The 15,350-nt window shown below is 39.9% G+C and overlaps 1 protein-coding gene across 1 annotated transcript in view; it reads left to right on the forward strand.

Moving 5' to 3' along the window:
• Nucleotides 1-15,350, forward strand: part of AGPS (alkylglycerone phosphate synthase) — a 70,160-nt gene that overhangs the window by 41,547 nt on the left and 13,263 nt on the right. The window contains exons 11-15 of the mRNA XM_066612320.1: nucleotides 2,452-2,579; nucleotides 5,090-5,141; nucleotides 8,752-8,828; nucleotides 11,059-11,171; nucleotides 15,014-15,083. Coding sequence (XP_066468417.1) covers nucleotides 2,452-2,579; nucleotides 5,090-5,141; nucleotides 8,752-8,828; nucleotides 11,059-11,171; nucleotides 15,014-15,083 — 440 coding nt within the window. The remainder of the gene's footprint in view (nucleotides 1-2,451; nucleotides 2,580-5,089; nucleotides 5,142-8,751; nucleotides 8,829-11,058; nucleotides 11,172-15,013; nucleotides 15,084-15,350) is intronic.

The raw sequence follows: 15,350 nt of genomic DNA on the forward strand, positions 1-15,350 counted from the left end.
GACCTCAGTTTTAAGATTTAATAGACAAATTAAGACTCAGTAGGTACCTAGCAAAATTCTTTTGTACAAGACCCAAACATAAGTTTAACAGTTGCAGCATTATAGTTAACGCATGTTTTGGGGCCTTTCATGAGTTTTGAGAATATGAATGAGGAAATACTGTAATTGGTCTTAATTTTTGGCGATGTAGACAGTCTGAAGGATCAAGTGCAATATATTCTGCATATATAGTCTTGTAAATAATTGCTTGGGATGGCTACACACTGTCTGCCTCCCCCCTTGCCCCACATCTCTTGAACCAACTGTTTCTGCTCCTTTCTTTTGTGGAATGGTTGCACATACCTGTGAGATTGGGGCAGTGCTGTGGAGTCTAGGGGTATTGACACAGTCCTGTTAATGTTCCCAAACAAGGCAGTGTTAAAGGGGCTGTTTGTGGGTCTGTGACTCTCTTCTAACCTTAGAGTAACTGGCTTTTCAACCAAGTATCAAGAATGGCTTGGGGCACAATCCTAACCAGGTCTACTCAGAAGTAAGTCCTATTTTGTTCAGTGGGGCTTACTCTCAGGAAAGTGTGGTTAGGATTGCAGCCAAAGCCATATATGCTGTCATATATGTTGCAGGGATACTACATGTTTCTTGTGCTATATATACACTCATGTTGCTGCTAAAGAGTTCAGACTTTATTCAAGTGACTTTTACAGTTAACTATTTAGCGTTCTCAAATGGAAAATGACACAAAATGTGAGGAAGAGTGAAATGACTTCTAATAAACTGTTAACTAGACTACATAAAATAGTGTGAATATTTAAAATACTGGCTCGTGTATGTTTTTCAACAAAAATAACTGAAAATTATGAAATATTTGGAGTTGTAATATGTTACAGTTTTATTTATTCTCAGTGATTCAGCTTATGAAGTTAAGGACCTAAACTAGTTTGATCTTGCAAACATAAAAACAAAGCATGGCTTAGAGCTGCTCATCTGTGTTTCATATCTGTTTACTCAGCATTGCAGTCTCAGTGCATTCCAGCATTCCAATCTTGGTGTATTCTAGTTTCAGTGGCCTTCAGAGGTAGAACTATGGCAGTAACTATGGTTTGTCAATCTAGGCACCATTAAAACTGTAGTTCGCAGATACCGTGGCTTCTGATTTGCCAGCCAATCGCAAGCGATGCCTTGTCAGTTCAGACATAGGAATAAATTATAGTTAAACATCTTTATCCATGGTTTGATAGGATGTCTGTCTTTAGCTGTTATATTAAGTTTCTTCCTAATGATGGTTTAAATTAGATTTTCAAATGATTTTTGAAGTAGAGATGGCACTTTTGGGCACCTCTGTTCTGTGGACCCATCTGGGTCTTTCTCCCACCCTTTATGAACCAAAATTCTCTTGTACAGTATTGTTCCCTTGACCCATGCTGCCTACCTTAACTATATTACCAGCCCAATCCTAAGCTGCCCAAAGCGCCTGAACTGCAGTGGCACGAAAATGGCTACCGGCTTTATCTTAAGGTCACTGGGCAGCTGCCACCGGCTCTTTGGAAGAAGGGGACATTTGTCCCCTTCCCCTGAGTAAGGAAAGTAGCCCTGCAGTGGGGCTACTCGAGTCTGCAGCGGCATTTGGGCTGGCACAGAATCAAAAGCCTCTGTGTTGGGCCATGAGGCTCTGGATCCAGCATAGTTCAGCTCCCCTCCCGCCTGGAACACCTCCTCCCCACCTCCTCCCACGCCCCCACTCATCTCTCTGACACCTGGCAGTTCTCTGCCACCTGCCACCTTTGCTGAGCAGCAAAGCTCCAGCACTGAGCTCGCAAACCTGCCTTATATTTGCAGGTTTGCAACAGTGCGCCCTGGCAGTGAGCCAGCACACACTGCATAGGATTGGGTCCTAAGAGCTGTCAGTCTCTCCCCGCAGATGCCCTTTTGGTCTCAGATAATGATAGGTGCTATCCTGAAGATAGGTCTTCAGGCACCTTTGTCAGCTCCACTTGACACTAAATAGTGCAATTTAATCTAGTCTTGGGGCAACATGGACTCTGTAAGATTCCCCATGTTAGGTTTTAATTATAAGTGCTTTCTCCTCATTGGTATTTAAATAACTTTAATATGGTGTTCTAATATCAAGAAAGCTTTGATCCTGCAGTCTAGTTTGGGTTACTGAATCTACTGCAATATTTGATATTTTGAATTAATTGTTCCACACTTAGAAACCTAATCCTCACAGTTTGAGAAATACTGCATAAACTGTACATTACAATTGGGAAGTTTAAGAACAAGAAACATTAGTGTTACTTTGGTTTTTAAAAACTACTATATAATTTTTAAAATGAAACAGAAATTACTTCAAGTGGAAAGCAATGGGATTCTGAGTTTTGCCTATTAAACCATAAAACCATCTTGTAAATCTTCTAGCTGCAGTAGCAAAATGATTATTTTCCTCTTTTTATAAAGGAACCCTTGGAGTGATAACAGAAGTCACAGTAAAAATTCGACCAATCCCCGAATACCAAAAGTATGGCTCTGTAGTATTTCCAAACTTTGAGAGAGGGGTGGCCTGTTTAAGAGAAGTAGCAAAGCAGGTAATGTAACCTTATCTTCCAATTCTATTTCATTGCTCTTAAACAACAATAGAAAGCAGTGTCTGAATACTCTCACTAGATGGCATACTAATGCTCTGGTCTGCCTCTTATTGAGGTTGAGAAATGTATTTGAAGGGCAAATAATGCCATGCAACTCCTTGGAGATGACAAAATGGAAAGTTAAGACCTTGTTCTTCAATGACTTGCTTTTATAATACTATAAAAAGGATTTGGGATTCTGCTTGTTACAGTCTTGCAGCAGGTGTTGCACCAGTTGGTTTGAATACAAGTATAGTACAGAAAGGCTAGGGAATGTCACTTCTAGCAATCTACAGTTGAGGCTGGATCTCTCCTCTCATAGCATGAGATGTCCTTTATTCCCAGAATTTTCCTTGCTACCTTTTCCCAGAGACATAAGGTAGGGGTTGACAGAGGTGACATGAAGAGGCATCAGGGTTTAGGTATTTGATTTAAAAAATTTTATCTGGCCCCTTTACCACAGTTTCCAGGTGGCTTACATACAAACCATAAAATACGTTGTTAAGCAATAACAGCTGCAAAACAAAATGAAGAGACCAGAAGAAACAAGAGGGCCAGAGCCACCCAACCTTCACAATAAAATGTTAGCGGCCTGCTAGCAAAAGCTGGTATTCAGCTGATGTCAGAAGAGTAGCAACAAGGGGGCCTGCTGGATCTCTTGAGTCAGCAAGTTTCATGGGGCAGGAGCAATGACCAACAAAGCTCTTTAGAACTGCCCTCTTTCAAGAATGGTCCTCCCTGAAGGATCAAATATTAAGAATCTAATATTGAAATCTAAACAGCTGTCTTTAAAACCCAGGTGCTGTGAAACTAGTAAGCAAGCAAAGCATTTTGTGGGAAATAGGCAGTATAATATTGTGGACAACTTTCTCAAAGCAGATGGAGTTAACTTGAATTCAGGGGTTAAAAACCACCCCATATTCTGCTAATAATGTAACTACATGTGTTCTGTGGTTGAAATGAGACTTTCTTTGTGTAGCTAAGGCTGCAATCCTAACCACACTTTTCTGAGAGTAAGCCCCATTGAACAAAATAGGACTTACTTCTGAATAGACCTGGTTAGGATTGTGCCCTAAGTTGCTAAGGGCAGAGATTCCCAAACTTTTTTGACTTGTGGCTTTCTTTACCCACTGGGCCATTAGGACTACAATCCTATACACTTGATAGGGCAGCACTTTTTTTGCAATGATTCCGCGACTCCCCTGACTGGTTTCTGCGGCTTCCCAGGGAGCCATGGCTCACAGTTTGGGAACCACTGTGCTAAGGGTGAAATCTTTACAAAGGTGTCAGTGTGTGAGTGTGTGTGTGTGTTACATCCAAGGGATTGAGGTATCACACAGTTAATTTAGCAGACACATTGAGACAGATGCCCCTGTCTTATGTACTGGTTGGCACAAGTCTACAGGGCTGAGATGTAGGAACAGTGAAAGATCATGAGAGGAGATGTTTGGGATCCAGAGGATCCTTCACACAGGTGGAAAGCACCTCAGCTCATGCAAGGTGCCCCCCTCTGATTCCCTCCACCACTCCTGCACGTGGAACTACACAAGGGTGGGAAAGACTTTTTGCATGAGTAGGGTTGTGAGCACATCTGGACTCATCCAGTATTTGTTGGTACAGAATGATACCTTGTCTATTCTTTTTTCCCCCCTTTACTTTGCCATCCTCTACCATCTTTGTTTCAAATCTTCCATTATCCATCTATTCTGTATCTTTTTCATAGGTCAGTTCTTCCTTCTGTTTGAATATTTAGCTCATGTTACACCAACATGTGCACCCAAATTTTAAAAATATGTTTATCTGTTGCATACAAATTTTATGCCATCACTGTACGATTCTCTGGTTGAAAGTATAAAATTCTTGCAGCAGAAGTGTCCCAGTCAACTTTAGTTCCTGCTATATAAGTAGTACTGCTGTTCTTTAAACAATTGTGACATTCCATTTCTTTTAGCTTATTACTGCCACTGTTAAATTATTTTTTACTACTATGTGGTATTATCAGTGGGTAGTATCCCTGCTCCAGTGAAAAGGAAGCTGTGAATGCTACCCAAAGTGGCCTAGAAATCTGTGCCAACTCACTTCACATTAAATTGGATTTCTACTCCCCCCCCCCCCAAGTTTTAAAAATCATGCCTAGCTTTGATCCTCAGACAGCAAACTGTGTGTGTGTCACAATTATTTGCAGTCTTGGACTAGGCAGGCTACTGATTAGAGTACATTATCACTGACCGATTTTGACCTGATGTAACATTATACATATATTACAAACTGCATTAATCAGTCTTATTTAATCTTGGCCTCTGTGTTGAAGACTTGTTGAGCGTGTTGCATGATGGAATTTTATAATGGAAGATCAGTAATTTTAGGTTGGACAGCAATATGTATTCACATACCAGTTTTTTCTCTGTGATATCATTAAATTGCTAAATTATGTCAGTATTCTGTTCACTTATACAACCTCTCTCTATTAGAGATGTGCTCCTGCATCCATTCGCCTTATGGATAATGTACAGTTTCAGTTTGGTAAGTATTTACTGATTTTTATTGCATTAATTTTTATGAATGCTTCTGCTGAACTTTTCTGACTTCAGCTCAGAAATCAAATTGGGCACACCTTGGAAGGCTAGTGCAAGACAAACATTGGATTGCAATGTTCTTTTCCAGTTTAGATTTCAGTTCAAACTGAAGAGGAACTTAAACTTTGCCTCCCTCCCATTCATCTTTGCCTCCAAATCCCTTCTTCATTCTGTATGTATCTTTCTTCTGTTCCAGTGGCAGCAGAAGACTGAGTAGACATCCTCCCTAAACTCTCTGATGCCTAGTCGCATACCAGGCTCAAAAAGCACAGAGAATTTTAGTTTTTCCTGAACTGACCCATTTGTAACACATTAAAAGCTACAGTTCAAAAGGGATAAGCCGAGTGAGATGTCCTGTGCTCCAGGAGTAGGTAACTTTAGGAAACAGGAGATGACTTCCAGGGCAAGTAGGCTGGTGGGGTGAAAGGGAAGTGGACTGAGCAGGGATTGGGAGCATGACAGTCCAGTGACATTGTTGAAGCTGCAGCAGGATCCAAAGTGGGATGGGAACTGGATTTTTTTAAGCAGAGTTGGGCTTAATGGGCTCCAAATTATTTAAAATATATATTTTAATATAGGTATGTATGGCACTTCCCATATGCATTTTATATGTATACGTGATTAATTGAAAAACTATGCTTTTTTGCAACATGATTGATTTAGTCATATGAGGTATTATTCAGATTTAGTTGATCAACAAATTGAAACTCATACCATTAATTGCTCGAGATTTCTTGTAAGTGGGTGACTGCCCTAAATATAATACAATTAAAATTGTGCCAAAGTTTAGATCCTATGAAACACTGTAGTAGTAGCAGTAGTAATTGTACTATATAGCTCCTTGTGAAAGCTATACAAGTGTACCCCCGTATCCATGGAGGTTCTGTTCTGGAACCCCCTGTAGTTATGTGAAATTGCAGATACTGGCAAATGCCTCCATCCACCACCCTCCAGAGCTGAGGTGAACCCTGCTCTCCTTGACTTGGGAAGGTCCTGTGAGTTCTAGAGCTGAAAAATGTCACTTCCAGTTTCACGGAGAAACCGGAAGTGACATTTTTAATGCCTTATATGGCATTAGGAAGCTCCTAGGGCTCAGCAGAGACTCAGATGTCCATGGCCTCTACTGAGCTCAGAGGATCCTCTGGAGCGGAGAGGAGCAGAACTCCCATCACCTCTGGAGGGAGTGCATACAGAGGGGGGCCGTGAACTTAATCCACAGGCAACTGAATCTTCAGATACAGATCTGTTTATATGGGGATAGTTGAATTATATAGTTGAATTAATAAACATTTTGTACTTTTAACATCTGTTTCTCTGGAATTCTACTTTGTTGATCATTTTTGTTTAACAAATTCAGAATCCTGGGTGAACATATTGGAAGTAGACATTGGCCTGACGTTAAAATGAGGACTATTTGGAACTGTAATGTAAACAGTTCATTTACAATTCTTGAGTTGCCTCTAGAATAGAAATTGGAAGAAGTAAACAAGGAAAGTTTCCAAATGTGCCTTCAGCCAGAGAAACTCAGATATTCTTACCAAGTGAAATGATCCTTGGACAGTTTAGTGAATGTGAGCTGTGGCATTGCATGCACAAAAAGCAGTTCTGTCTTTGCCCACTGTGGACCTGTAAGCAGGTCCTGCAACAGTGTGTGCCATGGCAAAATCACATGGGTGCCACAGGATTATCCAGAAGCTTCTTCTTCCTGCCTCTCCTGGGCATTGCCATTGTTGATCGTGCAAGTTCTCATGAGAATTGTGCAAATCTCACACAATCCAAGATGGCGACACCTAGGAGAGCCAGGAAGAAGAGGCCACCATGGAAGAAGGGTGCTGAGACCACGGTAAATTTAGGACCCATTATCCTAAGTAGTGCAGTCCCAAAAGAATCTGTGGATGAGAAAAATCTCATTATTATTATAAATTGTACCCTGGTTGTCTTAGATCTAAGGTGTAAGATCATTACAGAAATAATCATGATAACTGTTAAGTTGAAATAGGGTTGAACAACATCTTGGAAAAATAATGCACTTCATAATTGGATTAAAGCCAGCTCTGGGGGTGAAAATATTACTCCCATCATTTAAATAAGGAGATAATAAGATCAGCATACATTTTTAAAAAATAAAATTTCCTCTGCAGTCATATGTTGCAATCAAATTCAACCTCTGACTATAGACTTTAAGTTTGGTGTAAAAAAAAAACAACAAAGAAATGACTTTGCTATGGCATGAAGTTTAGCAGACTGCTCTTTAATGTTTGTGTACCTTTGTTTTTTATTAAGGAAGGGTGCTTACAGACTTGCCTAAAAGCAAGAGTGGGACCACAGTGCAAAGTGGGGGAAGCTGGGCTAGGAGATATAACTATTCCAGTTCTTGTCTTGAAGTACATCTGTAGGTACCTAAATAACTAGGCTTTAACCAATATTTGTTGTTGCTGTGTTTGCAAATTTCTTGTGTTTGCGGAGGGTTCCGCTTTATAAACCAAGGTTAGGGACTGGAAAACTTGTAATGAAGCAACTTATTTCTTATAGGGGAAATTCTCCTTTATTAGGGGTTGTAAATAAGGGTTACCAGAGATTAGAAGCTAAGAAAGTATCTGGCAGTAAGTCCAAATATCCAGGGAAGGCAGGGAATTCCTACAATATCCTTTGTAGGAATGCAAAGTTGTAGACATGGACAAAGGAATGCAAAGAGTAGACATGCATAGTATTGCACTAAATGACAGTCTCCCAATTACCCAATTTATGATGACACATGATGCCAAACACAACAAAATTGAAAATACATTACTGTAATTATATAAGCAATGCTGTCGTAAGAGGTTAGAGCAGCACTTCCCAAACTGACAGGGTTGTGATGCCCTCGGAACCTGGAAGGAAGTGGAGATGACATGAACTGTGTTGTGCAGTGACGTCACTGCCACCGATTTCTGTGTTCATAGGGCATCACAAGCCTCAAAAATAGTGGTGAGAGGATCAGGACGGGCAGGCAGGCTTCTCTTGGTGTGGTTTTCACATACTGCTGCTCTGCTCACCATGTTGAGCCTCCTGCCACTGTTTGGAGTCTCTTGCTGCTGTCTTTCTGCCAGGTGGCTTGCAGGATCCTGACAAGTGCCTTGCAACACCGCAGGGTGTCATGATGCACACTTTGGAACTGCTGGCTTAGAATGTGATGAGAGGAGAAAGAATAGCTCCCAGGTGCAGTGGCAAAATGTAAATATACAGTCCCTTTAAAAACTCTGAGAAGAAAGAAAAACCTCCAAGAAGCAAAGAGTTGGGTGTGGGTGCGTGTTATTTTAACATCTAGGTTCTCAAAAACTGGAAGACTTAAATGTGGGGGAAAGTATAATGGGAAACCATTGTATATGTCTGAAAGTGGTGTGTGTAGTTCTTTAATCCCTTGTAAAGATGATGAAACTTACCTTGCACAGAACAGAGGATAATGCAATTTATAAGCTCAAGTTGTGGTTGTTGTTCACATAAAAAATCTGAATTTTGTGAATATTGTTGTTGTCTTACAAATCTCTCTTCTCCCTCCCTCCCCCCCCCCAACCAAGGATATGCTCTCAAACCACAGGTTGCTTCAATTTTTACTTCACTTCTGGATGGTTTGAAAAAATTCTACATCACAAAGGTATCAGTATTTAATAGAAGCAGATTCTAAAATGTATTGGAGTTCTCCTGGTTCACTTGTTAACTGCTGCCTACAAAGAAGATCACATAAGTCCAAAACCTGTTCTTGATCTCAACCCAGAGATGTGAATAATTGCCTTAACAAGCCCTTGGAGTATGAACTTCATTTTTAAAATATCCCCTCGTTAAATCTGTCTTCACGACAGTGAAATTAAGAATGTTTAAGTCAAATTAATGTCGTTGTGTTCAGAGGACAAACTGAGTCTTTATCAGAAATGTCTATATGATAGCTGTTGTGTAAAGTTAAATGGTGGCAAGATTTAATGTGATTAATGTGTACAACCCTTTAATTATTCTGCTTTTTTATCCACTTGATGTTTCTAAAGATGAATTTTAGGTTTGCTTGCTTGGTAATATCATCTTTAGTGCTTCTCTTCTTATGTGTCATTTCACTTTGAAATGTGTTTGCATCTTAGCTCTGTGAAAACTGATATAAGAAAAAAATCATTCAGTTTGAAATTATAAAGAGATAGTATAGCAAAAAAAAAATTTTCACTTGGGGCCAAAGGGAAGATGACACACTAAATCTGGGAGTAACTTCATAGGTACTGAATATTTGAGGACTCTGTAAAGTCTTGCATTACTTTACTTTTATTTGGAAATTCTATATTGATTTTTATAGATGAAGAAAATAAAGGCCAAAGCAAAGTTGGAAACATTGCAGTTTCATTGCCCAGAGCATATGATCACTGGTGATAAAATGCTACTTGTTCCAGCTCTGTTGTAGAACCCAAGTGCTTATTAGCTTTCGGAATTTGACTAAGCAGAATTGTTTGTGGGCATTGGGGGCGAAGAGGCACAGAAGCTTTGAAATTGCCACAACCTTGAGGCAATGTAAATCTTTAACGCAGATCTGTCACTCCAAGCATCCTTGGGCTTGCACATTTCCTCCTTCCCATGTGTGCCACAGTTCCTTCCCCCCCTCAATAAAAGCCATAGCTGGCTGGTTCAGATATTATGGCAAGCTGTAGTATGCTTCAGACCATGAAAAGCACATAAGTTGGAGGTCCTTAAAAGTTCATTCAGGACTGAGCCAGCTCTGTAAGATTCTGATATGATGACTGTTTACTCTTTTTAATCAGTAGTTTAACAGATTAAGATCCCAATCCTGAGCTCGCACTGCTGGCACTCAGCCAGCGGTGTCACAGGCATGCCATAAAGCATGTGCACAGCCCTAAGCGCCAGTCAGCACTGGGCTAGGGCCAGTGGGTCACCAGTGCTTCGCAGCTAAGCGGTCGCACGCACCACCGGGCAGCAGGGAGGAGGTGTTCTGTTGTGTGGAGAAATGGAGAGAGGGGGCGGAGAGGAAGCATGCTAATGGGAGGGAGCAGGAGGGAAGTGGGTCCAGTGGAGCTCTTGCTACACTGAATCCTGAGTCTCTGTGTCAGATCCACCGCTCAACATGGAGGCTCTTGATTCTATGGTGACCCAGTGATTCCAGTGGTTGCTGTGGAATCAAGTAGCCGCATTGCGGGGCTATTGGCCTTACTCAGGGGAAGGGGACAAAAGTCCCCCTCTTCCGAGGTGCAGCTGACACTGCCTAGTTAGTGGTCCGAGGTGCCGCGGCAGTCATTTTCAGTGCCACAGCAGCCCCACACTCCGGGCAGCATAGGATTGGGCTGTAAATCATTGCAAACCTCTCACGACAAGTGATATTTTGTACATTGGCACTATTGACCAATAGACAGTTTTCTAATAATTGGAACACTGTCTTAAACAAACAAGTGTCGTATAGCACTGCTGTCGATGTGTTCATCGACACATACCCAGTATAAGCAGATATTCAGACTGGGTGCCCACAAGGCCAATGGGGTAAATACTAGTTGTTCAATTATGAATTCTGTGACAGAACTTTAGTAAAGCAAGCATGCCTCTTTGCATGTCAATTACTGTTTATGATGTTCCAGAAAAGGCTTCAGAACTTGAGGAGTTGCAATTGATTTCTGATTTGGTGGAGGGCGCATTTGTAAGAAAACTTGCAAAAAAACATGCCAAAAATTCTTTTATACAGCTGGTTCATGCTATAACAATACCTCCAAAATTGCGGCTCTTCCTTTAGAGTTATAATGTATTAAACAAAAACATGTGAAAGTGAGTACTGTATTTAGAAGTTCTTTGACTTGAAACCAATATGTTACTGTAATCTAATGGAGTTGTTTCTCTTTCCACAGTTCAAAGGATTTGATCCCAATGTATTATGTGTTGCTACCTTGCTTTTTGAGGGTGACAGAGAGAAAGTTCTACAGCATGAAAAGCAAGTTTATGATATTGCTGCGAAATTTGGGTATGACTTCTGAAAGCTTCATTTTTAATCTTTGCATTGAGTAGCATCTCAACTCGTTCCTTCTGTTGACACTCTACCTCCTGTTTCTGCAAATAGCAGTGATCTTTGTGTGAGAAGCACAGGAGGTGTTTCGAACAATGATAGCTCTAGTCAGGATACTACTACAGATTTGGGGCTGCTTTACATATTGCTAGAGTTAAAAATTAGAAAATGACCTTTTATGAACATTGTGGAATGATGTGTATTTTTCAGTAATATAGAACTGTTTAGGAAAATGGGAATAAAATTACAAAAACTAATTAAAGATTTCATTGCCCAGTAGATGAAAGAGTAACTTTCTTAGTAAATTGCATTTGTAGGGAATTTGCTGTTTATAAGAATGTACCAATTTATCCATGGTTAACTTAATATGAAGTCATGGCTATCTAAAAGTTTTTCCTTTTGTCTGTTAACTCAGGAAAGTGACTTTTGTGACACAAAACAAACAAGTCCTAATAGAGTGAAGGAAAGCAATGTTGTGAGATTAAGGTATACTACTGTGCACTGTTGATTAGAGCTGTGTCTCAAGCCAGCCTGTTTTTAAAGGGAAACTGTCTTTAATCAGCAGAACTTGATTAATTATATATATCCTACCTTCTGTCACTGATTGGTCTGTGCTGTTAAGAAACAGAAAACATTTCACTTTAATAATAAACAGAGTAATGATAGGGTGTTTTCTGACCATCTGGTTTGTTTACAAGGCTAATCATTGAAACCATGTTGAAAGTATTTGTCTGGGCTACCACTTTATTTTCCATTTTAAACAAGTTGGGGATCTGTTTCCATCAAACATAGAATATTTGCATGTGCTATTTCTGTTTTACCTTGTCTCTGAATAACCTTGTAAGCTTGTCTCTGAATTAATGCTTACAGCACTTGGTTTCACTAGGCCACATAATGCAACCCTATTAAAGGGATAAAATAAACTTTCTGAAAGACTCTTTTGATGTAGATTAAGAAGAAAAACAAGTAGTATAATATCTGCTGAGACCACCTGGGAATCCTGGGTGCTGTAGGCTTATACCATAGTCTTTCGAGACTGAAGGTTGCCAACCAGCCAACCAACCATTAACGTTCATGCATAGCTTCATGTGACAGTCTTACTGTTAAGGGCTACTCTTCTGCTGTGGTCCTAGGAGCTAACCAACCTACTCACCTACACACCATGATGTTTATCTGCTTGTCTTGTGGTCTTGAAGCCAGAAATGATGAGGGAATTGGGACAGATCACCACCATTGGCTATGAGGGCTATTGTGTCTTTGACGGAACTCAGGTCCTGGCATGTAGCCAGTCCCACCTAGTGGCTGCTGCGAGTCTTTCTTTATCACTCTTGCCAGAGAAACAGAAAGGGAGAAAGCACAGCTAGTTACCTGAATCCTGCTGTGTTTCACAGCTGGCAGCTGCTAACCATGACTGCCTGTAGCTGTGTTAAGCTGCACGCCCAGTTAGCTTTCAGAGTTTTACTGGCATTTTGCAACATATGGAAGTTGAAACCACAGTGGTGGCCAGTCCAATCTCACTTGAATCATCTAAATAGCCAGAAGCGTAGCTGGTATGATTTGTCACTTGGGTGCTTACTCAAGAGCAATTGCCACTTGCCTCATGAAGAGAAGCCACTAATAAATGGCAAATCTGTTTTATTGTACTTGAAGCTTGGATTATTTTGGTCTCATGGCTTTAACCCAGCATGTGACATTTGGGTTGCTTTCATAGAAGTGCTCTTCTTGGGCACCAGAGATCTGGTGAAGATGTGGCCTTTGATTTATGCACTTCAACTATAAATTCCAAATTGCCAAAAAAAATAGAGGATATATTCTTTGACTCCTGTTATCTAGGTAGACGTTGTTGCTGACAAATAGCAAAAGTCTTTTACTACTTGAATCCTTTTGGTTTCACAGATGACTTATTTTATTTTTAAACAGCTTTACGCATACAAAGAGCAGTCAGGCTAAAACCAGATAATGTAGTCAATTCTCTTAACCTGGGGAATTTTGTGAATCAAGAGAATGTTATTTTTTTTAACTGTGAAAAGGTTAGAACTGTAAATGAGATCCAGTTGACTGTGCCAGAACCAAAAATCGGAGAACTATACTTATCTCTCCTAAGTGGAAATCTTAACCGTAAATCCTTCTTTTTTTAGTGAAAGGATCTGCTTAATAGTCAATAACTTGGAATTATTGGGATGAGATTCAAGGGACCATGCAATTGGTTCAGTTTTGCAGCTTGTATTCCTTGAAAGGCAACCCCCTCCAATATTATATAGCAAATTGCTTCACACTTTGACATTAAAAGGTTCACTCAACTAGATGCTGAGAAATCGCAAGTGTCTATACTCGCAAATCAGTTGGGACTATATTTAAGAACTTGGCATAAAAGCTGGTGCTGAGAGTGTGCTTTACTTTGAATTTCTCCACAGGATTACCATCATTGTTTCTTAAGCAGGAAAGGGAGGAGCTGCTCAGCAGAGCACGAAAAATTTTGATTTTCAGTAGATTTTGTATGAAAGTTCTTGAGGGGGGGTTAACTCTGACATTAATTTTCAGTTGAGATTTTATAATGGGTCCCCTTTAAAGAATCAATTTTCATATCGTTATTCAAAACTGCTGCACTGAGACAAGCTCTGTAAGCAAGTGGGTCTCACACATTTAGCACTGGGACACACTTTTTAGAATGAGAATCTTTCAGGACCCTCCAAAAGTGATGTCATGACTGCAAGTGACATTATCAAGTAAGAAGATTTTTAATAATCCTAGAATGCAATCCTACCCACACTTAACCAGGATTAAGTCCCATTTACTATTATTGTTAAAAGCATATACATAGTAGCCAGTTAAAAATATAGACCTGCAACATTTCCCCAAATGCAGTCACATACCATGGTAGCATCAAGTATAATATATTAAAAATAAAATATTGAAATGAACGGGGACCCACCTGAAATTGGCTCGTGGCCCACTTAGTTGGTCCTGAGCCACAGTTTGAGAAACACTGCTCTAAGCCATTGCTGGTTACGTGCCTCCTCAAACTGCTTACAGTACTAGGTAGTAAACTTGTCAAGTGGACACAACAGGAGAAAAATAGGTGCTTTTGATTGACACAGGAATTGTTTTCTATTTAAGAATGGTATTGAAAGAGCTGAGCAAAAGTGTTCTAAACTAAAGCATTAACCTTTTTGTTGGTAGCAGTTTTGTGTAGAATACACAACTGCCATCTAAATACATTATGGAGCTATAAAGTTCTTTGCAGTATTTGGGGAGAGCCGTCCCCCCCTTTTTTCCTTGAAGAAACTTCTAAAAAACAGGTAAGAGTTGACAAAGTGTTGCATTTGTTTGTCAGGAATAGAAATGCTTGCAGTATGGCTTTATTGATTTTAATATTTTTCCTATGGTGATATCCCGCTACTCTTTAACTGAAGAATAAAGCTTGCAAATCTAAAATACTCAGCAGACTGTCTCTCCCTAAATTGCTTTTTTTTGTATGGAGAAATACAAAGACATTCAGGAAGTTTTTTTGCAGTTTATAGAAGTTAGGCAAAGCAACACTTGAGCTGTCACTCTTGAGATAGGTAGGAAACGTGTTGTAGTACGGTTTGAGACTCTTGCATAGATTGAAAGATAGTAAATCTATTTTTTTAAGTCCTCCTTTCTGTCAGCCTTTATAAGGATGCAAAACTGTAAAATAATTAACTTTCAACTGGAACATCTCCTGAATCCATATAAATATTTGATCAGAAAAGTGATTAACTATAGTTTCCCACTCTAAGAATTATAATTTGTGATATCTTACTGTTCTCAAATTGTAGTGGCCTGGCAGCTGGTGAAGACAATGGGCAAAGAGGGTATATGCTGACCTTCGTCATCGCTTACCTTCGGGTAAGTGTCTTTAAAGGTTTCCGTATGTGATATGTTGACATGTGACTGAGACAAAGCAAGAAAAAATAAATATTACATTCTGTTGGAGAAGAACATTTGAGCTATTCAGAGCTCTTCTATAAGAGAGATTACCCAACTGTTTGCATAAGTGTCTATCTACTGAACCACCCTGTGAAGTCTTCTGTATGTACCATCTTCATTGAGGCTGTGCTATCCTTGTAACTCTCAACTGCTGTTAAGACATAGCAGGGATTGACACAGTCTTCC

Source organism: Tiliqua scincoides, chromosome 1 (genome assembly GCF_035046505.1).
Source record: "Tiliqua scincoides isolate rTilSci1 chromosome 1, rTilSci1.hap2, whole genome shotgun sequence".
Lineage (NCBI taxonomy): Eukaryota > Metazoa > Chordata > Lepidosauria > Squamata > Scincidae > Tiliqua > Tiliqua scincoides.